The following is a 27,912-nucleotide window of genomic DNA, read 5'->3' on the forward strand; positions in this document are numbered from 1 at the left end:
ATATTCATTACTTCTACAAGCACATGGATAAGCCCATGAGATTTTGCTTTCAAAATCTCTGCAGTTTCACCAATATTTGCAAATATATAACTTTCTAAACATTTTACAATATGGGATGAAATGTGGTCATTTATTTATACATCAGTGGCATATATCAGTGGTATTGGATCAAGGCAGAAAGGGGTTGAAAACAGCCAAATCCCAATTTTCAGAATGTAAGATGTTTCACAAGCTGTTGTGACAAAGTTGTGCTAACTTTTAGATTTGAACTTTTACAGGAGGTTACAGGCAGGTGTAGTAATATGAGCTGATGTCTTCCACATTCTGCTTAAATAGGTGCCAAATCAGGAGATCTGAACTTAAAAATAAAAATCCCCTTAATCAAAATAAACTGTTATACTCAAGTCATTGCTAAAAATGAAAAACATTATCAAAACCTATTCAAGGACATCATCTTGGCTTTAAAGTAAAGATGAGATAAGATGGGAAAACAGACAGCATTTACCACAAAATGGAGAATGGCATACCTCCAAACAAGATAAAGAATTTTTTAAAAATTTGTATACTGCAACATAATCTGCTATCGAGACATACAGTAAATATGGAAGTTTGAAGCTGCAAATCTAACTCAAGTAAAATAACAAACCTAGTATCTTTTTTTTAGTTCAGTAGGAATAATGTAAAACATCAAGTGTGAAAACAAGTTGGTGCTCTGCTTTTAAGCTTTAATGTAATGTAATTAACTTGTGAATAATGATGCAAGCTTTTTCATAAAAGACCTTGTTAGATCCTGAAATAAATTGGGACCACACTGTAAAGAAAGTTACTTCTGCAGATCAAATTCTTTGGTCAAGAGGCTAAGCAATGGCCTGGAAGACAACAATCAAGGAACAAATAAAAAGAGTGCTGGACATAAGCCTAAGGCAATGTGATTCACGATGTAACTAAAAACAATTAATAGGGGCCCTTAAAAGTGTAAGCACAGTGTAAGCACAGAGCTATTTCTGCTTAGGAAATTCAGAAACATTTAGTTTACGTAGCAAGTTCCTAGAATATACGCACAATGACTTTGAATAGTTGAAGTAAGGAGGTAGTGGTATTATGTGCTAAGAAATACGTGGACTATAAACAGTGAAAGAAATAATTAGGGCTGAATACCTGTTAGGTGCTAGGGTTCAAAACAGCTTTATGTACAATTGGACAAATCTTGCCAATAGTCAAAACCTAGATGTGGAATATTAGCAGGTGATTTGATCTGGAATGTTGGGGAGTGAGGAAGAAAGAGGGTGAATATTACTATGAAGTCCGATCTTGTTTGGAGTAAAATGTGTCCTGGAATTACAGATTAGTAAATATGCAGAAAATCTGGTCCATCAGAATGGAAGATGTGGATCAGCAGAAATTGGTTTAAACATAACCTTGAAAAAAATTAAAATCTGAATGTAATATTGATATATTAGCTAATGCATTTACTTGTTTTAAGTACCAGTTGAGCTAAAAAAATTAAATTGAAGCTTAGGCTTCCTTCTCATCTAAACATCATCCACCAACCCTACTTTTATTATTAATTCAAGTGATGAATCTTGCTGTCAAAGACAGAATGTATTGGCTTTCTAATTGCCTTTGAGAAGATGGCACTGAGCAGCCTTTGTGAACTGAAGTATTTTTTGTGATGGTATTCCCTACAATAGTGTAGGGAAAGGAATTCCAGTACTTAAACCTAATGGCAAAGGTGGTACACCAATGTACTTCAAGATAATGGAAAAATTCCCTTCAAGTTCTACAAGTGGCAGCATCCCCGTACCACTTCTGATTGTTACAAGTCATGGGATTTGGGAGATGCTGATGAAAACATCTCAAGTAATGCAGCAATCACTCACCTTCCAAAGTCACAAAGTTTTAGCACAGCTGTGTCAGGATCAAGCAGCAGATTCTGTGGTTTGATATCCCGGTGGCAAATTCCAAAGGAATGGATGTATGCTAAACTCCGGAACAGCTGATACATATACAACTAGATAATAAAAAAAAAGTGTCAAAAATGGTTCTGTCAGAATTTGCTGATTAGGAATGGTTAGGTAAAAACCAAACTACATTTGTATTCTCACAGGACCTCAAAAAGTTTGACAATCAAATTATACAGAAAAATATGACTGCCAGTTTTTATAGAGCACCATTCCATTAATGGCAAAAGACTAGTCAGATAATCTGTGCTCGATGATGCTGGTTGTGCAAGGAACTTTTGACATGAAAGAAATGCACTCTATACATCTACTTCAGAATGGCAGATAAAGCCTTAGTTTAATATATCAAAATTGGCACCTCAGGCAGAATTGCTTCAATAGTGTAATTAATAGGTTGACAAGTTAAAACATGGGCCAGAACACATTTCTTTGTTGGTTGTATACTTGCTTCACTCAAAGGTTTGCAGGCTCATGTCATCTCTGGGACTGGAGCATAATCATTCCAGGGTTATTAATACTAGTTTGCAAAGTGAATGATAATTTAAACTGTGGTTCCACTTACTATTCAGCTGAAAGAAGTGGCCATTGACAAATCCTTTAATTGCTCTTAGAAAGGGTGAGGATTCTGCCCTGTAAAACTACCACACATAGACTAAATGGCCAATCAATTCTTGTGTGCAATATAAATACTTGTCTACACAATTCCCACTGTACTTCAATTTATGGTTTGATATTTAAAATCAAATATTCTGAAATGCTTGAAAGGTAATGAGCAAAAGTAAATGCAATTGTAAAAACTTTGCAACATAAATTTATGAGAAAAAACACTTCATAATTTCAGCAATTGACACACTTGTTTAATGTCAATGAAGTGGATATTGAATGGCTAGAATACATGCATCTACGTGCTTATCTTGTGCAATCACTTGCATGCCACCTTGATGTCAGATTAAGGTAACTAATAAATGTTTAAGTGCCTGACCCTGTATTACAAAATTTTTGCTACATGTTAAGACAGAGACCTGAGTCACAGGTCAAGCACCAGGTTTAATTCTTGGTCTGCAGGGAGTTGTTAGATGATCTTAGCTGAAGTAATAAGAACACTATTTAATCAGCCGGTACACAGCTAGGTTAAAGAGCAAAATGTGCCTATTTCAGATTACTACTTGATAACTCCAGCATGAAGCACGTTAGATGGGCTTTGAATTGAGACAGAATTGAAGAGCTAACTAATGTTCATCTAGTTACAACGGGCCAAGGAACAAGCATCCATGACATTCCAAAGAACTTAAGCCTCCTCAATGGCCTCTCAAATCGATGGCCAGCTCTCCAAGAACTCTGCATTTAAAACCACAAATAAGTTTCCACCTCTAGTGCAATATAAAGATAACACTCTTCTTGCTTTACCTTGTTCCAAAGACTAGTTTGGTGGGACTGTCCCCAACTTGTTACCTATTCAATCATAGCAGGATCACCCATATTGTCTCCTGCTTCGTTATGTCTGGAGTCCTGAGGATTGAAGCTCAGTCCCTTTTCCTTCCAACATACCTTGGCCAATGACAACATCACCCGGGTCAGTCTCTACATGTACTGTACATTGATGACACCAGTTCCACTTTTCCACAACACTTGATCGGTCCAAGTTTTCCTGCTATTAAACTGCTTGCCCAATATCAAACATCTACTATATCAAAAGTCACTGTTTTCACTACAACTCAGCACTTCTACTACTAATTCTATCCCATTCATAATTACACTTCAAACTAAGCCAAGATATTCAAAGCTGACTGCTTACTCTAATCATGTTACTCATCCAATTCTGCTCATCTATTCCAACTGACAGTCAAAATGTCCGAGTTAAAATTCTGTAATAACCTCTACATACTCATCCCTAGTTCTGTGACACAGAAACAGGAGTGAGCCATTCAGTTCCTTGAGTCTGCTTGCCACTTAGAGATCATCAGTCCGCTACAACAGTTCAAAGTGGTGGGTCACCACTTTCTTAAATGACAATGAAGGATGACTATTGTCAGTGACACATCAAGTTAATCGATAAAAAAGTTACCTCACTGGATATATTTCCCTATGGCCAACACTTTGTACCTTTTGTTAACAAGAACTGTGTCACTCACATTTAAATTTAATGAACCTTCCATTAACTGGAAAAGATGCTTAAATTACACCACTACTCTATATATGCATTTCCAAACTTTGCTCCCAAAGGCCAGGCTCTAAACTTTATGTTATACTCCTTAGTTGTCCACTCTCTAACTAGTGGAAGTAGTTTCTTTGCACACCCTCAGATGATATGTTTAATCTTTGGAACTTTTTTTCAAATCAATTATTCCAAATTCAAGAAAATATAACCCCAGCTTTTGTAAACATTCCACATACTTTATCCCCTTGGAGTTCAATTATCAACCCAGTAAATCTATTCTCCACTTTCTTCAAAGACAATGCACCTTTCTTAAGGGCGCTCACAGTATTCCAGTTGCCCAACTGCAGCAGACATTACACACTATTGTATCCATTAATAGAAATGTCAGCATTCAATTAGGCTTTTGATTAGTTTCTTGCCTGTTCCTGACATCTTAATAATCCTGGACCCTTTGGACCTCCTGTTTCAATCTTTTCACTATTTCCTGTGTTCTGTTTTTAGGTCCACTTCCACTTTTCATGGCTTGACCATCTTGATTTGTAGCATCTTTGTCATTCTGTGTTTCCATATGTACTGTATACAATACTGTCTATATTTGAATCATGGAAACACATGTATGCATATTTTTATGCCACCTAAGACAGCAAGTAGTTGAGTTGTTAATATCTTTTCTTACGCATATTACTAATCACATTCTGCCAATTCTACCCATTATCCTTTTCTCTCTCCTACCGCTGCCAAATTCCTAAACTGGTCTTTCAATTCCATGAGCTTGAATTTTTGGTAACAGTCTATTATGAAGGACTTAAACGGCTTTACAGGATGGAATTAGATTAACTCTTATAGGAAAATCATGCCCCTAGACTCTTCACCATCCTCTCATGCTTCAGGACCTCCCTTGGAAGCTGCTTCTTCAGCAAATTTTACAGCAACTCCCACAAGCTCCTTCTTTTAATCAAGATCAATTTATTGCAGTTGTGGCAAAATACATCCCTGGGGGCCACATATAGCCCATGGAATCTTTTCATTGGTTTGTCTCAACAAGCAGCAAGCCTCCAACACTCACAGTTCCCCTATGCATACTTACCTGCTGTGACAACTTGGTGTCCAAAGTACACCTGATCAGCACAGCAGTGTGGAATGCAGAACCTCAATTCCATAAGCATCAAGCACAACCCCCAAAATGCCTTCTAAGTCTCGTAAGCCACACCTCAGGCTTACAAACTGTCAAAAGAAACTGAATGTCCATGAAAATTTGACATTCACATAAATTGAAAAGTAATCAAATTTTTAAAGTTTAAATATACTATTCAAAATTAACTTCAAAAATTTTAAATTTTAATTAAATTAAGAGCTTGAGGCTTGTAAAGAATTGCACGCAATTATGTACATTTTAAGGAAATACAAATTAACAATTCAAAAATGCAGATCACCTAAGTTTTACCTGGTATTAACTATCATCTGTGTACAAGAACCCACCTTTCCCCCACCTACTTTTTGAAAACTTCTGTTCTGGGAAAACACCTTCCTAGAAACATCCCAACATCTTTTCACAGTCTTGCATGGACAACCAAAATGAATGAACAAAACAAATTAGGCAAATCCTGTCATACTAGTCTTGAATTCAAGCAAGTTTTGTTAACATAAATTGAACTCCATGCGCAGCCTCCAAGACTTGACAAATAATTTAAACATCCTATAGCCAAAGCAAAATTCAGAATCATGCTAGGATTCCCTAGTGAAAAGGAGTTTGTACATTTCCAAACCAGAAATGAAAGTGCTGCTCACTTTGCAAACAGTATACAGTGTTGAAAAACCTGCTGCCCACAGGCCAAACAGTTTGAATAGTTTGCAAAGCAAGCTTGAAGCTTACACCTTTACCTGCAAACTGTGGACATTAACACAGCAGATTAAGTACCACAGGCCTGAAATGTGTCATCTAAGAGGGAGCTGAAGCAATTTGCTAGCAGGAACAGAGGTCTTCCAAACCAGGAATGTAAAGATCAGTGTGGCAGCAGATGGATGTGTGGGTCCAACACACAAGGTATTGTGGCCCCAGTTTATGTTGCAAGCAAGAGCTTGAGAAGACTTGCCAAAGTACACACCTGTGTGTGCAACTACACCTACATCCCCACTCTCTTTTTCCTAGAAAATTGACTTGTACACCAAATTTTATGTATATCACTCTTCACTGAAATGAATGCAGTCACTGAATCAGACCTGATCAAACCTGACACACATAAAACAGATTTACCTGGGAAATGTAGGAAATTAGCACTCTGCTGGACTTCATCAGGAGTACAATATTGGAGCAGTGTTTGAATTATAGTCCACCAGGGATTACATATTACAATACAAGCAGCCATTCAACCTTTTGCGTCTACAACACCCTTCAAGAGAGCAATCCCATCAGTTATATTCTCCTTCAGCCCCATAACTTATTCTTTCACATGTGCCTATTGACTACTGTTTGAATCTTTTGCAACTTAGTTACACCAAGAAGTAATATGCAGTAGCCAATTAACTAACCACACATCACTGGGAAACAGAAGGGAACTGGAGCATCCAATGGAAACCCACATGGTCATGGGAGAACTCCACATAGGTAGAACCAGAGGTTGGAAGTCACCTGGATCCTGCTATGCCACCCTGATAAGTTTGGGATTTTACGTTCATGTGAATGGCCTTGAGAAGTGACTCAGATTGTCAGTCTGGCACTCCCCAATGAAATGCTGTGCATCAGTGATTTATTGTCTCATTACAATTCCATCAAACATCCTGTATGCTTCCTGTTAAAAAACTTCTATACAAGTGCCAGTTGAAGATGAATTTTGCCTGTTAGGCCACTTCCATTATACTATTTTCAGTGCAGGGGTCTGTATCTAAAAACAACCATACTGCCAGTATTTGGCCCCAGTGTTAAAGATTCAATACTACACAACAAATAATGAACTTCGGCACAGCAATGCCTTGAAATGGCACAGATTGTCACCATGTATCCAGTCACCAGATTGCACAAATGGGATACAACACATTTCAGTAACTTATGTTTCCTGAAAGAAAGTCATGTCCTTAGTTCATACTATTATTTTTAGAACGGCTCTTCCCCCCCCCCCCCCCCCCCCCCAAATTAAAGAAATCAAAAGCAGCATTGAGAATATTTGGACAACTCAGACCTGCCACTCCAAAGGCCTACATTGAAAATCTATATGTGAAAAAATTAATTAGGAAAATCTGCCATATTAATTGTGTATTCAAGCCGTTTCTGCCCGGGATCTATATCAAGATAGAATCAAAACCTACAAACAGCCTTTGGATTTAACAAATAATTTACATATCTATAGGCCAGAGCAAAATTTAGAATCATACTAGGAGGACTCCCTGGTGAGACAATGCTTGTTCATTTCCAAACAGACTGCAGACATTATGAAAGACTGCAGACATTACATCTATAAACATGCCAAACAGAGGCAATTTATAGCCCACACAATCACTGAGGGCTTGCAGATGAACCGATTTAACAGAAACTTCTACAGCTGAATAAATTCACCCTGGGAACCATGGCTAATTTCAAGGGAAGAATCTGCTTTCAACCCTATATTTTTAAATTAATGCAAAAGATTGCAGGCAGAGTTACATCAATTACAAAACAACAGCTACAGTGGAGCAAAAGTAGCCCAGCACAATCAATCAGAACCTAGCTGTCAAAGGGTTAAAAAACCATCATAGAAGAATGGACAACATTCTCAGTGTGAACCAACATCTGGAGGTTGCCACATACAAGCACAGTTAATGGAGTGTGAAGTTCTCAGAGAATATTAAGAAAACATAAGCAAGGAGATTGATAACAACTTAACCAAAGGATTAATCGTAGAATTGATTGATCGTAGAATGAACCAGTCCAGCATGAGATAAGGGACAATATGCCAATGTAACCTTCTCTCAGTTTCATTAAGTTGAAGTGATGAATTGATATGTTAGCTCACTTTACTCAGACCCAATAAATTGTAGGAAATAAGACTAGCTATCTGGTTGTAGTAAGAAACAATGGGTCCACTCTCAGACATCTCAGGCATCCAAGGTCTCAGCAATAGACAGAACCGCAGGCCATTACAATGGTAATAAGAGGTAACTAGAAGCTTTTAAGACATTGAAACTTAACTTGCTTAAGATAATGAAACTCCTTAATTTGTGACCCACGTGAGGAGTGGAGATCAATCTATAATTTGTCAGAAGCAATAAATTTCATGCTTATTTGTATCTGACTGGCTCAGTACTAATAGCCAGGATGCTATACAATTGGTAAGTACAAAATGGGGTTGGTACTGTAGCAAACAATAGTCCTGTTACATTGGGTCGAAGATGGACAAAATGGATAGACCTGGATTGGACTAATTGGTGTCGTACTGTCTCATTGGAGGAGAATGGAAGGAAGAGAGGGAGAAGAGTCTTTGAAACAGGATTTAACTCTTTATTGAATCCTGTAACAGCATGAAAACTTGACATAGGGTCAACACTCACAAGGACAGACAAGTCTAGGACTCAGAGAAAAAAGGGAAGCTGCAAGCTTGACTAACACTGATCACCCTGTGTTTTGCCAGATAATATATTGTGCAAGAAGTGAGCACTTGTACGTTGTTTTTACAAGAAAGACTTTGAATACAGCTAAGTACACTTTTCACCAGTTGTCAGTGCTGAGAGAGTCTGGCACAACATTTCCAAGCCACCACAATGTGCTTTAGATTCAAATATTTAATATGTTATTAAAACTGCCAACTCAGAAATAACTATGACCATGCACCTGAAAGAACTAAAACTTAATCCATCTTCTGTTTTGTAAAGGATTTATAATTTGATAAGCCATAGATCAAAGAGATCCATGAACAATTCTACGTTTCCACAGACTGAAACAAATTCCTAAAGCAATTTAACATTAATAGTTCACAGGAAAGCAGCAACAAATCTCTCAACACTTTACTGAAGGTAAAGTATGACAATAATAAGCTAAAATTGTGTATAAAAAATTCCAAAATTAAAATAGTCAGAACTTGATCAACTAAAAATAATAAACAAGAAAATAAATATTACAAAAGTAAATTTGTGTTAAAACCTCTAGCCATTGAACTTGCAACCCTACCAGCTAAATTATAAGACAGCATTTTGGAGTGTTTTCTGAATCACCATGTGCAGCAAAATGCCTGACAACTATCTCAGGACTTGTCACCGAGGATACCATGTTCCCAAACTACTCTTCCAAAAGAAAATCTAACCATGCAACAGGAGTCACATTTTTCTGCTATTTAATGACACTTGATAGTAGTCAAGGATTACAAATGGCTTTTTTGTTTTTTATATTTCTTTCTTTATAAGGAAAAGCTGCTAAGTACCCTATAAAACACACAAATTGCAACCACTATGACCACACTGCCTGCACCTAGTACTTCTACAAATGCCATGATATTTTGGCACTACATTTTCCATGTTGCTTAAATCGAATCCCAGAATAGAAACACTGAAAGTAGCAGCCATTTTCTAATTTATTATTTTTACTGAAGATGATAGGTAAAAAGCCAGGAACTTCAGTGATATGTCAACATGGAGTCATAGAGCACTACAGCATAAAAACAGGCCCTTCAGTCCATCTCATCCATGCCAGCCTGGTTTCCTGCCTGATCCCATCTACCTGAACCCGGACCATAGCCATCCATACCTCTCTCATCCATGCACCTATCCAAACTTCTCTTAAGTGTTACAATTGAACCTGCATCTATCACTTCCGCTGGCAGCTCATTCCAGACTCACACCACCCGTTGAGTGAAGTAGTCACGTGGAACTTTTTGGCTAAAACCTCCATTCTACCACTCCAACAAAGGAAATAACTGCTTTTGACTGCTATGGCCACATTTACAATAACCAATGCTCACAATCCATTCTAAAGATGAATGATTACTGTTACCAGACACCTGCTGCTGATCACAAGGGATAGCCTAGCAATATTAGGAGAGAAGAATCAGGAATGCCAGAAATTAACTGAAGCAAGCTTATTTTCTGCATATTAAGTGATTTATTATGCAATGGTTTTAAATATAAGTTTTTAATGCACAGGTGACCTGCTGTGATTGCTAGTGCCAAAAAGGTGGGGTCAAACATTCATTGGGTCAGTGATAAAAACAAGTTTAACAGAAAACATGACAAAAATTTTGAAAAGTGCAGCTACTTGTAAAAGTTAAAAATGTCTAATTTGTCATAATTGCAGTAAAGTGATCATTTCCGGCAGAATTTTCAATTGCTCATTGGTTCCATACTCCTCAGTTGCAGATCATCAATATTGGTGGATGAAAAAGTATACAAGAGAAGTTAAAATTTACTGACTAATCTCATTCCATAAGGATAGACCTAGTTAAATGAAAGTGGCATTTTCTTCTCATTGGATGCATTCTGCCTACTCACAGCAAGCAGTACGAGCTTAAATTGTCACCTTAGAACCTGTGAACCTTCATGCTCAACTTCAGTTCTAGCCTTGATCAACAATAAAATTTGCATCCTTTGAAAGGGACTTTGGTTCCTGGTGGACATCCAGATCATGTTGCAAGGAAAATTGACTAAGCCATCCACCCCAACATAAAGGCAATTTGACACAAATGACAGATATTAAATTTCTTACTTTTACATAAATCATCGGGAGTGTCTGCTTGGCTCGGCTGTAATGTCTGGCAACTCTGTACACAGTTTCCGGAACATAGTCTAGCACCAAGTTGAGGTACACTTCATCTTTCTAGGAAGGGAGACAAAAGGGTTGAAATTATTATTTGTAAATAACACAACTATTACAGATTACTCCAATCTATTTTTATGCCCAATTCATTGTATCAGTTATCATTACTGAATAGAAGACCACATTTAACAACAGTAACAGCTTTTGCTAATCTCCAATAGCCGATTTTCACACATTATTCAAACTTTCATTTACTTGCATTTATTTTCAGAAAACATTCAAAAATCATAAAATGTTAATCAAAAATATAATTCAGGAAAAACTGCAACATTGGAATACACCATTGCAACAGACTTTTTTGGATGAAGCCTCATTTTTGAAGATCCCATCCCAATTTCTTTAAAGATTACCCAAAGTAAAACATACCAGTATTACAGAAAACGTTTGCTTCCATCAATAGAATAGCAAATGTACGTTAACAAAAATATCCTACAAGTGGTAAATCTAATGACCTCGGGATACATGTGACAGTTTTGAAATGTAGGCAGCAAGTTAACTTGCCCACAACTGTATTCTTAAATATTACAGCATCTTGAAATAACAGCTTCATCAAGCAGAGAAATTTAGAATTAACTCAAACTACACAATATGTGAAGATACTCTAACAGATTAAAATTATTGAAGACTGATCAGTTAAACTAACATTAATAAAAGATTAACTGGGTAATGCTCAGCAGTATTTCTAGACACCAATTCATCCCAGCCATGGAGAGACAGACATGTCATAGGATTTCAAATGGTACAAACTGAACAGCCTTCGATTCATAAAAAAGTTACAGGAACTAGTTTAAATATTATATTGAAATATGCATCTGATGTGTTTTTTCCTTCTGCCCTTAAAAGTATTGTACAAAATAGTCCAAGGACTCATCTAATCCTCAATCAAAAAGACTCAACAATATGCCAATAAGGCTATTGCCAAATTCTCACTGAGAGCATAAAGACGTTCCAGGTAACAGACTCTCAACTAGCCTACCTTAACTCTCCACACAATGGCATTAAGTTCCAGTAGGTCCTGTCCTTGGAGAAGTAACATATTGACCCAAAACATGCCTGCATTTGGCATCTTGTTGGTCAAGTGTGGCACTAGCATGGCACTCGTGAATCATGGACTCACATGACATAATCCAGCCACAAGGGTGAGCTGAATCAATCCAGTCACAAAACTGAAAAAATCTTTGAGAGAAGGCAAAGCCTTGCTCCCAACTTTGCTGTCTGTTAAAGCTGTCAAACTTTTAGAATACTTCTGAATGTTCCCATAACAAGTAAAAATACTAAAAGCAGAATAATTAAAACTTGCAGCTATAAAATCTCCACCAAAATGGATGGATCTGCAGATTCTGCATCAAGATTAACTCAGCACATGACCCATAACCAGATTTCCAACTGTATGCAATGGGATCAACCAGCAAGTTTGAGCTCCATTGCCTAAACTCCACATGGAGTTCAGTGGTGGACCGGACAAACAGATTTTTGCCACCTGGAATACTTCATGTTTGGGATTTGAATGTGGATACACATATGCCAAAAGCAGGTAAGTAAATGACACCGATTTGCTGCAGGACTGCTGACTTTCACCAGCAAAATTCAGTCCAATAAAATAAATTCATAAAGTCCACTTGGCAGGAACTGTAGCTGAAAGATTTTCAGTCATATTATCTTTGTAAGGCAGCAACTTGTACCAAAACAAATATAATAGTACAAACCAAATGATGACAGAAGATCTGACTGACATTTAACTATTATCTATGCTGGCTCCTGTCCTCAAAATTTCTTGTTTAGGTAAGAGTTAACAGTTAAGAGTTCTGGATGTTTAAGTTTATGCAGAATGGAAGACTTTGAGACTGACCAGGAAAACATGGGGAAAGTGGAGGAAACAAAAGAACAGATGAAGGCTTCAGGAGGTGAGCTCTGGCTGGGACAGAAATTGGTGATCTTAAACTGGAAAGTAGTCTTTGCAAAGATGAGGTAAGGAGGTGTGGAGAGGGACGTGGTTGGGAGTTTATCAGTAGGCTAGATTGTCTATGAATATCCTGACTCAGACTGGGAAGGAATCTCAAGTTCATGGATACCTGGATGATTCATTTCCTGCCAAGTACCAAAGCATAATAAAGTCAAGTTACTGCTAGTGGTAATGTTGAGAACAATAATGCGTCCAAAATTAACAGAAAGAACTCAAGATTCGAGCTAGATTATTCATTTTAGTGTGGTATACAACGAAGGCTAGGTGTAAATGTATAACCTGCACATATGAGAAAAAAATGAAAGTGAGTGGCTTGTACTGGAACCTTTTGATATTTTCTGGTGAAAAAAAATTATTCAAGATTTTGGAGCAGCTAACAAAAAAAAGACATCTTTACTCAAAACCAGGTGTCATGGTTGCATTACTACATATTTGTCTTTTTATACATTGAATCAATCTGAAACATGGAGGGAAAAACTTAGTTCTCAAATAGAATGCTCAGTAAATGAAAGTCCAGTTACTCATTGCCACTTTAACTAGACAAATGGCAAGAAAGATAGAAGGGGAAACTTAACCACCTACTGGGGTAATATTTTTCTATGGGTCTTAAGTCTTTATCTCAGAACTTCCTTGAGAAAGTCAAATGTAATAGTATTTTAGGGGGAAGAAAAGCTGCACAACCTCATGAGATAGTCCCTTGTCCTCCAACTCTGTATTCTTTGACCTTATTCATTAGCTTACTGTGAGGCACGTAATCATAGGCCTTTTGAAAATCCAGATAAATCACATCTACAACATAATCTTCTTTTCATGACCTCATAAAATTCAATAAATCAAGCAAGATTTTCCTTACAACTCCATGATGATTATTATACTTTGTTCTTCTATTTCTCCTTTGGTGGGGATTCCCTTCCTTTTCTATCACTGATATTAAGCTGATTAGTTTCTAAATCCCTTGACATGTACTTCCCCCTTCTTAAAAATAGGTAGTAAGTTAGCTACCCCAAGTTCACTGCTAACATTATTAAGTATGTGGATGGCAAAGACAATTGAGCTGTATCCCATGATAAGGAAAGCAGAATGTCTTTTAACTTAAGTGTGAGGACCGGAAGAAACCCAGGCTAATGAGTTGTGAAGAGAATTAGCAAAGCTTATCTACAAAAACAATGAGATGCCCAACAGGCTGCACCAAAAATACTCCAGCTTTTCCAAAGGTAGAAAGTGGCTTGTGGTAAGGTTTTTGTTTTAAGTGGCTTAGGCAATTGTGGAAAGTAGGGCTGGATATGTCTAAGGGAGTCATTTGTCTGACGATGCTTACATGACTTCCAATAGACTATTTTTTAACTAAGTTAAAGGAGCTATATAGATGCAACCTTCTGTTTACCACTTCAAAAATACTTAAATAAGAGCTCACAAATTTAAGGCTTTACAGTAAAATGGCATTTCAGTCAGTAACTCTTTTGGGAGAAATTTGTCTCTGAGAAGGCACCAAAGAATTGCAATTTTACTTCCTTCTCATTCTGCGATCTGGGGCCTCAAATATTCTTCCTTACAATTTCCTTCAATTTAGTACACTACACTCAGTGCTCACGTTATGGTCTCCACCACATGGTGGAAACCAAATCCAGAAGGATTTGCCTTATAGGACATCTTTATTCAACTACAAAGGTCGACCTTAAGTTTCCCATGACCTCTCCTTTGAATTCTCAATCCCACTCCCATTCTGATCTCTTGCTCGATCTCTCTCTCAGGCCTCCTACACAGTTCCAAAAGAGATCAATTTAAAGTCAATGAACAACATCACACTTTCTGATTAGGCATCTTATAGCTTTCTGGGCTCAACATTGAATTCAACAGTTTCAGATGATCAGCCACTGCAGCCATGCATCACACATTTCCAGCATCAGTTTTTGTTTAGCCAATTGTCTGGTAAACTCTAAATTCATTCAACCCCAAATATACCTTTTGTAATTCACTTGCCTTTACCACATCGTAGATCACTTTACATTCATTCTCTACCATCCTTCATCCTGTGATGGCCTGTCCCTTTTGTTTTATCTGACCATCCTAACTTTCTCTGCAACCTTAATTATCCTCAACTTCTCCCAGTTCTAATGATGGGTCATCAAACTGAAATCTCAACGTCGTTTCTCTGCACAGATGGTGCCTGACCTGGTGAGTACCGCCAGTATTTTCTGTTTTTTTGTTTAATCTCTGGATCATTGGTTTACTACCATAATCATTTTGTTATTTCTTGGCAACCTGACGTCACTCTTAAACTATACATAATGTTGCCAAAATTATTCAAGACAAGTACATATCTGTATTTCTTTTTACTTTATTCATTTTACCCAATGTAGGCAGGGCAGGCTCGAAGGGCAAGGTGACCTACAGCTGCCACTAATTTGTATGTTCGTAAATACCAGCTGCCATTGTTCTTCCTGGTGGCACACATTTCAGGTTTGGGAGACATTGTCAATGACAGAGGGAATAAATATTTAGGGTGGATGGGATCCAATCAAATAAGCTGCTTTATGTGCAGCTTCTGTGCTGCTGGAGTTACAAATATTCGGATAAATGGAGAGTACTTCAACTCCTGACATGCGTCTTATAGAAGGTGGAAAGACCTTTGAGATGTCAGAAGGCAAGTCACACACTCTATGTTACTCAGCCTCTCACAGGCTCATGTAACCACAATAATTTGACTGGTCCAGTTGAGTTTCTGGTAAGCGGTGAACCCCCTTGGGATCATCTCAGAGAAGGACTAAATGTTGCAATGGTTGGATCCCCTCTTGTTGGGAATACTGATACTCGTGGAACCAATATTACCATGTACCACTTATAAACTGATGTCTGAGTATTCAGGCCTTGTTCTATGCAGACATAGTTTGATCTGTTTTCTGAAGGGATGCGAATGGAACGGACCTTTGTGCAATCATCAGCCAACATGCCGACTTTTAACTCTACGATAGAAGATAGGTCAACGATGATGCACTTGAAGATGGTAATGCCTAGGACATTGCAAAATGAATTTCTGCAGTGATGTCTGAGCACTAAGATGATTGAGCTCCAACAATAAAAACCTTTTTTCCTGCAAAAGATCATTCCAGCCATAGGAGTACTTCCCCGTGATGCCCACTTACAAAAGCTCCTTGATGCCATATTCACTTAAATGCTACTTTGAAGTCAAGGCAGTTACTCTCACCATATCTGTGGAAGTGAGCTCTTTGGTTGGTGCTTGGACCAAGGCTGTGATGATATCTGCTCGTGAGTGGTGCTTGTGAAACCCAAACTAGGCACTGGTGAACAGATTATTAGTAAGAGCTGCTTGATAGCACTGTAAACACTTTCTTCACTGTGCTGATGATTGAGAGCATACTGATTGGGCAGTAATTAGCCAAAATGGATTTGTCCTGCTTTTTCTGAATAAAACATAGCTGGGCAATTTTCCACATGAAAAATCCAATTTCCTCTGGAATTCAGCTCTTTGGCCCACTTCTGTACTATAGCTGCTGTGATTTCTGGAAATGAGTTGTTCTGGTGTAATACAAATTGGAATCAGTGAACAAGCTATTGCTAAGTGTCACTTGAAAGCATGTTGACAACATCTTCCATTACTTTGTTGATTGAAGACTAACTGGACAGTAATTAAGCTTGATTGGATTTGTTCTTTTTATAGACAATCTTCCACCTTATAGCAGAGATGCAAGTTACGAACACTGGAGTGCCAATTCTCGGTATAGCCAGATGTTGTCTGGGCCCACAACATTTGCTGCATCCAGTTCTTTTAGTCTACTTTATGATGTGGTAGGATAAACTGAATTGGATTCTGTGATGGTGGGGATCCTGCCATCACTAAGGAGTAGGTTTTAGGAGCCACCTCCTCTCATGAGCTGTTTAGTTGGCCACCACAATTCACGATTACGTGATTTGCAGAGCTTTGCTCAGGTCCATTAGCAGTGTAATCACTAAGTTCTATTATGTGCTGTCTTTGCAGTTCAGCATGCACATAGATCTGTGTAATAAATAGCATTTGCTAGCCTTAATTCAGAATTGAAGATTTTGGTTACACACAGCCCAATTCAGAATTGCAAACATATACCATTTCTTTTCATTAATGCTGTATAAAGTGCATAGCATTTGTAATCAAAGCAGTTGAGTTATTGTATAAAGTGTGAGTCAGTTCTTTGTTTACATAAATGCAGAGTACTTTATAGAGCATTATTGATAAAAAGAATGGTGGTAATATATTTGTAATTCTAGATAGGTGACTTTTTAAGAAAATCATCTGCTCTGTAGTGATATTGGACACCTCAGCCTACCAGATCCCAATCTTTTTGATGCGCTCTTTAGCCTTCCCTGTGCAGGTGACTCCTGCTTTACTGGGGAGGTTGCATTCCTAGAAAACTGTGCATATTGTGATTTTCTGTAACACAAAGTGGTGTCATTTGCACGTGCATCAAGAAACGCGAGCTGAAAAATGAATGATATCCCTCCCCCCCCCACACACACACACACACAAATTCCATGAGAACGAATTTTCTTCCGTGTCTCAAATTTTTGAGTAGTGATTTGTGAATTCTGTAAGGGTGAATTTTCATTACCCAATTACCCACAAGGCCATAATGCAGGGGTCACCTATATTGTGTAAAGAAAACCTTCAATTCTTCTGAATCAAGACTGGAGGCAGTATTGAAATTATTCCTAATCATGTTAAGATTATAGTAATTGGCACAAGAAATTGGCACAAGAAATTGGCACTAGATACTGATCTGATACATACGTCTGGACTTTGCGGTCAGCATTGAAGCAAAAGTGCTTATTACCGCGAGAAAAATAAAGCCAGCTTCAAAAATTTGAGTGACCTCTGTAGTATGGACTTCTCTTTTTGACATCTGTAACCATCTAGACTCAGTTAAAAGGAATTCTTTGTATCCAATCACTTCAATGTAGCCAAACCACCAATTTTTTAGGGAGTTTCAATGTTTAGAATAGACACACAAATACAAAAGCTGAAATCTCAAAAAATGAAAAGGGAAAGGGAAAAGTGTTGTTTTTTGTTTTGAAATATTTATCCAAGAAATTACAATTCACAAACATAACAGTATTTTTTTTTAAAAAGGTCAGTGAGTTTGTCCAGCAGTAACTGTGGCCTAGCATGTCACTAAAACTCATTCACATCTTGTACAAAGAAGCGTATCAATTTCAGGGTACACAACAGTGAGCAAAAAAAATAAACTGCTAGATTAACTCAATGTATCAAACAGCATCTGTGAAAGCAAAAGGGATATGTTGACCTTTTGGATCGAGACACTGCATCAAGACTTGGGGGGCGGGGGGGGGGGTGAAGAGGGGTAGAGGGGGAAACAAGAAAGTTGGCCAGTATATGGAAGTGCAGGGGAGGGGTGGGACAGTAGTTAGTTGGAGGTGGGGGGGGGGAATGATAGGCCGATGGAGCTGGGTTGGGGGGGGGAGGATGGAACAGTTGAACACGGGGAGAGAGAACCTGGTGGGAATGCAGGAGAACACAGGGGGTGTGGGTTACTTGAAATTGGAAAATTCAATGTATATACCATTAGGTTGTAAGATACCCAAATGGAATGAGATGTTGCTCTGCTAGTTTGTGTTTGGCCTTTGTTCATCTTTTCCATCCTTCTCCCCTTCCTCCATCTGGTTCCATCTGCCCACAATTTTCACCCCCCTCATCTGGTTGCACCTATGACCTACTAGCTCCTGTCTCACCTTTTGTCCACACTTCTATATAATAGCCAACTTTCTTCTCTTCCCCCCCACCCCCAACCCCATCACATCTTGATGCAGGGCCACCACCCAAAATGTTGACACATCCACTTTGCCTCCACAGATGCTGCTTGACCCACTGAGTCCTTTAGCAGTTTATTCTTTGCTCCAAATTCCAGCATCTGTAGACTCTAATTTCTCCTTACAATGAGAATATTCCATACACATCTCACATGATCATTCATCAATTTCCCTTGGTTACATTGGACAAGGCTTCAAAGCAGAAGCGTTGGGATTTTCTGTGCTTAACAATGCACAAATGAAAATCCCAGCACCTGCCACTTTCACAATGTAACACTGAGGAACAGACAGTTTCATCAGTTACAAAATCTGAGTGATAGAATCAGAGAACGCTACAGTGCTGAAAATATATTATTTGAGGCACGGCCTACGCCAATGCCACCCAGCTCACAAAGCCCCAAAAGACTGTGCTCATCAAAAAAAATTCTATAAAATGTGGACAGGCCAACTAGAGGAGAGGCCATTCTGGACCTGGTACTTGGCAAAGAGCCTGACCAGGTTTCAGATTTCTCAGTGGGAGAGCATTTTTGGAGATAGTGACCTTAACTCCTTGACCTTTACCATAGCCTTGGAGAAGGACAGGAGCAGACGATATGGGAAAGTATTTAATTGGGGGAGGGGGAATTATGAGGCAGAACTTGGGAGCATAAATTAGGAACAGATGTTCTTGGGGAAGTGCACAGTGGAAATGTGTAGGTTGTTTAAGGAGTACTTGCATGGGGTTCTGGTTAGGTTTGTCCCATTGAAGCAGGGTAAGGACGATAGAGTGAAGAAATTGTGGCTGCCAAGAGATGTAGAATATCTTGGCAAGAGGAAGAAAGAAGCTTACCTAAGATTTAGAAAGCATGGATCAGACATGGCTCTGGAGACTTACAAGGTATCCAGGAGGGAGCTTAAGAATGGACTTCGGAGAGCTAGAATGAGGCATGAGAAGGCCTTGGCGAGTAGGATTACGGAAAACCCCAAGGCGTTCTACACATATGTGAAGAATAGGAGGTTGACTAGAGTGAGGGTAGGACCGATCAGGGATAAAGGTGGAAACATGTGCCTGGAGTCAGAAAAGGTAGGGGAGAACCTTAATGAATACTTTGCTTCAGTATTCACCAGTGCGAGTGACCTTGATATTTGTGAGGATGACATATAACAGGCTGATATGCTCAGGCATGTAGACATGAGGAAAGGGGATGTGGTGGAACTTTTGAAAAACATCCAAAGTCACTGGGTCCAGATGGGATATATCCAAGGTTATTACGGGAAGCGAGGGAAAAGATTGCTGTGCCTTTGGCGATGATCTTCGCGTCCTCATCGGATGCAAGAGAAGTGCCAGATGATTGGAGGGTGGCAAATGTTGTTCCTTTGTTTAAGAAAGGAAGTAGGGATAACCCTGGGAATTACAGGCCAGTGATTCTTACTTCAGTGGTGGGCAAATTACTTAAGAATATTCTTAGAGACAGGATTTATGGGCATTTGGAGAAGCAGAGGCTGATTAGGGACAGTCAGCGTGGCTTTGTGAGGCGCAGGTTGTGCCTCATGAGCCTGATTGAATTCTTTGAGGATGTGACAAAGCACATTGATGAAGGTAGAGCAATGGATGTGGTGTACATGGATTTTAGGAAGGTGTTTGATAAGGTTCCTCATGGAAGGCTCATTCAGAAAGTCAGGAGGCATGGGATCCAGGGAAGCTGCCCATAGAAGGCAGAGGGTGGTGGTAAATGGAGCATATTCTGCCTGGAGGTCAGTCACCAGTGGTGTTCTGTAGGGATCTGTTCTGGGACCCCTGGTCTGTGATTTTTATAAATGACTTGGATGAGGATGTGAAAGGGTGTGTTAGGAAGTTTGCTGATGACACGAAGGTTGGTGGTGTTGTGGATAGTGTAGAAGGTTGCTATAGACTACAACAGGACATTGATAGGATGCAAAGCTGGGCTGAGAAATGGCAGGTGGAGTTCCACCCGGAAGAGTGTGAAGTGATACACTTTGGAAGATCAAATTTAAAGGCAGAATTCAAGGTTAAAAGCAGAACTCTTAGCAGTGTGCAGCAACAGAGGGATCTTGGGGTCCACGTCCATAGATCCCTCAAGGTTGCTGCGCAGGTCAATAGGGTTGTTAAGAAGGTGTATGGTGTGTTGCCCTTCATTAGTTGGGGTATTGAGTTCAAGAGCCGCGAGGTAATGTTGCAGCTCTATAGAACTTTGGTTAGCCCACACTTGGAATATTGTGTTCAGTTCTGGTTGCCTCATTACAGGAAGAATGTGGAAGCTTTAGAGAGGGTGCAGAGGAGATTTACCAGGATGCTGCCTGGATTGGAGAGCATGTCTTACGAGGATAGGTTGAGTGAGCTAGGGCTTTTCTCTTTGGAGAGGAGGAAGATGAGAGGTGACTTGAGAGAGGTCTACAAGATGATAAGAGGCATAAATCGAGTGGACAGTCAGAGACTTTTTCCCAGGGTGAAAATGGCTAACACGAAGGGGCATCATTTTAAGGTGATTGGAGGAAGGTATAGGGGGGGATGTCAGAGATAAAATTTTTTACACAGAGAGTGGTGGGGGTGTGGAATGCACTGCCAGCAGAGGTGGTGGAGGCAGATACATTAGGGACATTTAAGAGACTTTTAGATAGCCACATGAATGATAGCAAAATGGGAGGGAAGGGCTAACATTTGGGAGGGAAGGGTTAGATAGATCTTAGAGCAGGATAAAATGCCAGCACAACATTGTGGGCTGAAGGGCCTATACTGTGCTGTAGTGTTCTATGTTCTCACACATTCTAAACATCTACACAAATTAGACTTCACACATGCATTCCCTAAAGTAAACTAGTAACTCTTCATTAGAATGTGAACTCAACAAAACCAAGTAACCTCCAAGCATTAATGTACACATTTTATTAGCAAGGAACTTTATAATTTCATCTTGTGTAAATTTCAAGTTCATTAAAACAAAAATGTATTAAGATTCTCAATCCCTTTCAAAATGTTTCTAAGATATTACATCCCTTCTACCCCATTTTGATTGACATTTGAATATCTATTTAAATAATAAACTCACAGGTTTGATCACAGGATGAACAAGTTCAACAGGAAACAATAAACTTTTCAATTAAACACTCAGTATAATTGGAAGATATAACACATGAACAACTTCAAATGGAATAGAATCTGTGGAGAAATGCAAACAAATTGAATGTTCTGCAAAGTATTCAGGTAGAGAACAGAGTACTATATGGAAATACTAGCACAGGACAATTGGGTAGGGAGAAGTTGGTACAATTTCTTTACTTTCTTGCTGGAAAAATCATCCAATTGTTTCAAATGACCCAGCAAGTGCTCTACATTTTATTTTAAATACTTAACTTGCAAAAAGTTCAATCTAATTTTAAAAAGCGATCTGATCCAAGCACAAAAGAATGAGCAAACAAACGCCAGGGGCCATCACCAAGAATGGGAACCAACATCAATATCCAGGGCATTGAGCATTAAGGGAAGCATGACATGAGAAGGACATAGCAGTGGCATCAAAATATAGAGTACTTGTTTTGAAAAAACATGGGTGAAGGAATAAAATCAAATGGGTCAAGGACAAATTTCAATTAACTCAGCATTCAAGGCCTGTTTGGAAGAGAGTTCCTACAATACATGTTAAGCTACATTTTCTACATTTACGAAGAATGGCTTTGCTTTAATTTTGAGATCATATTTACTTCTTCAGGATTTCTGTACCAGAGGAAATACTATTTTTCCTAGATCAACCTGTACAAATCATGATTTTTAAGCACCCTGATTAATCATATTCAATAATTAATGAAATTCAACCTAAATTTGTATGTTTTCTTCATAACAAACCATAAGCCCAACCTACTCTAGCATGAATACCAAAGACTCAAAGCACTACTTCAATGAGGGGGGAATCCAATGTCACAGCTATTATTTACTGAGAAATTTATTTTAGTGATGTTGATTAATCATTATTACACTGTTGTTTGCTAGATCTTGCTCTACATTTCTTACAACAACTCAAAAACTACCTTATTTGCTGCAAAACATCTTGGATGGCAATGTGAACAGCACTAAAATATTTATATAAACCTAAAGTAAAAATAAACTTGCTGGCTATCTATTGTCTAAGTAAAAATTAACTGAAAATTCGTCATATGGAGTCATCTTGAAGGTTGTTTTCTTTACATGCATTTGAGACTTCCACCCAGTTATGAGTCATGGTAAAGGACATGCATCCAAGACACGTCTGCACATGAAGTATACTCATTCATCTGCTTACAACACAATGACACAATTCCATCCTCGTCACCAACACTCATAATGGCATCATTCAATAGATCAGAGAAAAGTGCATACAACCATATGACTGAAAAGTAGGAGTAGGCCATTTAACCCCTCAAGCCCTTTCCACCATTTAATAAGATCATGGCTGATTTAACTGTAACCTCAACTTTGCATTTCCATCTACCCTCTCCAATCTTCCATTCTCACCTATGAAGTATTTACCACTGCCTTAAAGATATTCAAAGATTCTGCATCCGGCACCCTTTGAGGAAGAGAGTTTATAAAGACTCACAACTGTCAAGAGAAAAAATAGTCTCATTTTAAAAATTAAATGGTTGAGCCTTTATTTGCAAACAATGACCTCTAGTTCTAAATTCTCCCACAAGATGAAACATATTCCTTGGGTTACCTGTCCCTGGGTAACAACAACAGCTCTGTCTTTACCTCTCATTGTCTTGATGTAGCAGCCAGCATAACCAAAGACCCCACCCACCCGGGACATTCTCTCACTCTTCCATCGGGTAGAAGATACAGGAGCCTGAGGGCACGTACCACCAGACTTAAGGACAGCTTCTATCCCACAGTGATAAGACTATTGAACAGTTCCCTTATACAATGAGATGGACTATGACCTATGACCTCATGACCTCACGATCTACTTTGTTGTGACCTTGCACCTTATTGCACTGCACTTTCTCTGTAGCTGTGACACTTTGTACTGTTATTGTTTTTTTACCCGTACTACATCAATGCACTCTGTACTAACTTAATGTAACTGGACTGTGTAATGAATTGACCTGTAAGATCGGTTTGTAAGACAAGTTTTTCACTGCACCTCGGCACAAGTGACAATAATAAACCAATACCATTTTTACACATGTCCATCAAGTTGAATTTGCAGCAAGCTGGAAATTATGCAATCACTTGATACAGTAACCATACCTCAACAGTATTTATAATGAATGGCATAAGACTGATAAGAATGAACAATTAGTAAAAGTGGAGAGTGAGAGGAAACCAGCTCTGCCATCCATAGGAATGAACATATGTATGTAGTTGGACTTTTGAATTTAATGATATAATGGGAGCTTGTTCACATGTACAGTTGTCCATAAATCGGGTGTTTGTAACCCAGGGATGGCCTGTATACTCCATGTCTGTCCACCCTATCAAGACCCTACAGGATTTTATATCCTTCAATCAAGTCATCTCTCACTCTTCTAAACTGCACTGGATACAAGCTTAGTGGAGACACAGGAGGACACTGCAGATGCTGAATTCTGGAACAACACACAAAACGCTGGAGGAATTCAGCAGGTCAGGCAGCATCTGTGGAGCGAAATGGATAGTTGACGTTTCGGGTTGAGATCCTTCATTTGGATGTGAAAGATAGAGGAGAGGTGGCCAGTAAACAAAGGTGGAGGGAAGGGGTGGAGCAAGAGCTGGCAGGCAATAGATGGATCCAGGTGATTTGGGGGGGGGGGGGGGGGGGGGGGGTAAATAAACAGATGGGGGAGGGGAGAGTGGGAATAGCACAAGCTGGGAGGTGATGGGCAGAAATGACAAAGTGCTAAAGAAGGTGGAATCTGACAGGAGAGGAAGGAGGAGCTTGGAATAAAAGGGAGGGAGATGGGGAGGGCAGACTCACCCCTCCTCATTCTGCATATTACCCCCCTCACCTGGCCATCTCCCCTCTATCTTTAAGTTCATTTGGAAGGTCTCAGCCCAAAACGATGACTGTCCATTTCCCTCTATAGATGCTGCCTGACCTGCTGAATTCCTCCAGCGTTTTGTGGATAAAAGCTCAGCCTGTTCAACCCTCGCAATGATAGAAACTTGTCCATTCCAGGCATTAGTCCAGTCAGCCTTCCCTAAGCTGCATACAATGCATAGAAAACCTACAGCACAATTCAGGACCTTCGACCCACAAAGCTGTGCTGAACATGTCCCTACCTTAGAAATTACTAGGCTTACCCACAGCCCTCTATTTTTCTCAGCTCCATGTACCTATCCAAAAGTCTCCTAAAAGACCCTATCGTATCTGCCTCCACCACCATTGCCGGCAGCCCATTCGACCCACTCACCACTCTGAGTAAAAAACTTACCCGACATCTCCTCTATACTACTCCCCAGCACCCAAACCTATGTCCTCTTGTGGCAAACATTTCAGCCCTAGGAAAAAGCCTCTGACTACCCACATGATCAATTTAATAACATTCATTAAATAAGGATACCCATACCACATACAGTATTCCCAATGTGATCTCACCAATGCCTTATAGTATCTTCCTACCTTTGCATTCAATTCCCATGATAAATGATAATATTCTTTCAGCTTTCCTCATTACTTACTGCATCTGCATATCAGCTTTTTGTGAACCAGATCCCTTCTGCATCTCAGGAATCTGAAATCTTCAAACATTTAGTTAACGTATTTATTTTTCTAAAACTGGCATTTACACATTTTACAACATTGTTCTCCATTTGCCAGACTTTTATACACTCACTTAAGATATCTACATCCCATTGTAGATGGTACACTCCTTGTACAAGGCTTCAACGTGCTTTCAATGCATTGCCTTAAGATTCTCAACAACATCCCAAATACTCCTTCTCCACTTTAAGTCATCATAAGCCCTGAAATTCCCAGGAGTAAGAGAGGATGTTGTATTTCTTCAAGGAAACTTTGAGCACGCTTGAATCTTTTCTTCTGTCTATCTGATAACCTCTGATGACGACAGAGCTTAGAATAGTGCCTTTGTTTTGGGAGTTTGCTGTTGGGCACACAAATGACCTGGCCTGCCCACTGTGGTTGATGACTACAACTAGGGCCTCATTACTGGTGATGCTGACCTCTTGGCTTGCTTGCCTTGCTAATGAGTTTGGAGGATTTTTACAAAGACAGCCAGTGCCTTGAGATGCCAACTGTACATAGTTCAGGACTCAGAAGTACAGCGATTTCCACTTTTAGGTAAGACCGTGAGTTTTGTGCCAGGTACGAGGCCTTGGCTTTCAAATACTTTTTCCTCAAGCAATCAAAGGCTGTGTTGGCATATTGAAAGTGTTGCGAATTTCATTTCCAATGTCTGCCTTTGCTGAGAAATAGGTCCAGTGTAAAAAAGGTTTCTCAGGATCTTGCCATTAACTTTTATTGCCCTATAGCAGTGTAGAGTCAAAGGAGCAGGCTGGTAGGGGACGTCTGTCTTACGGAAGTAAAAGGCCCATCATCCCAAATGCTGCAGTGAAAGCATCAACAATGGCTTGTGGCTCAGCCTCTGAGCATTCACATATGAAAGTGTACTACAACTTGAATACAAAGGTTTATATCTGGAATGTAGTTGACATACATCAAACAGCTCCTCATTAGTTTCAAAACTTATCATCATTTCTGTAGCAAGTTTGATGGAGGTGAGATACAATGTTGCAGCAAGAAAGATTGATATGGGTTTTGGAGCAATGACACACCCTTGTTTGGCACCAGTCTTAACAGAATGGTTCCTTTGGTTAATGCCATGGCTTGCACTCCATTGTGGAGCAAGTGTAAGACCAATTTTTGTGGGCAACCAAATCCAAGAAGGGTGTTCCACAGTCCCACATAACTGATGGAATCTAAAGACTATGGCAAGGTTGAAAACGTCAATGTATAGAGGCTGGAGCACTATGATTCAGGGAGTAGCTCTCTGGCTGCTGAAATACCATCTGTTCCCTTGTAGCAGACATCATCCCCTTATACCACCCAGCATTCTGAAGGGTTTGTCCATTTCACAACTTTAGTTCAATTCTTCCATGTCCACTAACACCCAATCCTCTTATCACGGCACCTTCTCTTGCAAAAACTGGTGTTTTCCTCTTCCATTCTCACCACGGAGGGTATCAAACATTCCATGAGAGTAAAGCAGCAATTCAGTTGTACCTTTTATAAGTTACGTCATCTCCATAATAGATCAGGGAAACCAAAGGCAAATTGGGTGACTGCTTTGCGGACAGTTCTGTTCAGTCTAAAGGGTGACTCTGAGTTTCCAAAGGTCTATTACTTCTCCATTCCACTCCCTTTAGCTTTGGCATCTGACACTACTCCCATGAAGCTCAATGCAAGTTCGAGGACCAGCATCTCAGAGGACCAGACTTGGAACACTCAATTGAAAAAAACTGAAAAAGACTTTCCATATCTATCAAAATTAGGTAGAATTTTCACCATTTTCTCATTTCAAATATCATCAGGTCTTATTTTCTTCTGCCAACAGCAACGTCACACAGGAATGATCCCAGAGTCCAAGGACAACCCCAGGAACCTTCCATTATCGACTTTTCAAAAATATTCTACCACCAAGTCTATTGGGCACATGGACTTATTGTCATTTAACACCGAGACCATTCAGATACATTTCCCTTTTCTTGTTGACAATATGCATTTTGTCCACCTATCATCCTTCTGGCTTTCCTTCATCAAAACCCTGAATCTCCATTCAATGCCATACCTACTCATCTCCCCTTCACATATAACCTGCACAGTATGGCAGCAGAAAGTTTAGAACATAGGACCACTAATCCACAGGTACATATTAGAGTCCCAACTTGCAGCAAGGAAATTTAAGTAATTAAAAAATATTTGGAGTAAAAATACTAATACAGTAAAACAGTGATAACTCAGCACCCCCAGAACTTTGGTGGTGTAGGACTGGCACATTTTCTGCACAATCGGATGTTACTCATATTAAGATCCCAACCCCTTCTTTTAATTTGTTTTAGATACTAATCAAGAGTATAAGTTTCTTAGTAAGTCAGGTGAGTTTAAAGAGACTGCAAGAAACAAAACCTGGTAAATTTAAAGAAAGCATGGGTAACAGGCCATAATGAGTTTATAAAGTGTGTGAGAAACATCACCCAGTGAGCCAGATGTTAAGCCTTTGAGATTTCCCAACAATTCAATAGCGGATTATTAGAGTTTTACTGTAC

At 39.2% G+C, this 27,912-nt stretch overlaps 1 protein-coding gene across 1 annotated transcript in view; it reads right to left on the reverse strand.

The window, feature by feature from the left end:
* The window catches only part of gsk3ba (glycogen synthase kinase 3 beta, genome duplicate a), a 106,814-nt gene that overhangs the window by 22,224 nt on the left and 56,678 nt on the right, over nt 1–27,912 (reverse strand). The window contains exons 4-5 of the mRNA XM_052013778.1: nt 10,784–10,894; nt 1,881–2,011 (exon numbers count right to left, since the gene is read on the reverse strand). Of these exons, the coding sequence (XP_051869738.1) occupies nt 1,881–2,011; nt 10,784–10,894 (242 nt within the window). The remainder of the gene's footprint in view (nt 1–1,880; nt 2,012–10,783; nt 10,895–27,912) is intronic.

This window comes from Pristis pectinata, chromosome 4 (assembly GCF_009764475.1).
Source record: "Pristis pectinata isolate sPriPec2 chromosome 4, sPriPec2.1.pri, whole genome shotgun sequence".
Lineage (NCBI taxonomy): Eukaryota > Metazoa > Chordata > Chondrichthyes > Rhinopristiformes > Pristidae > Pristis > Pristis pectinata.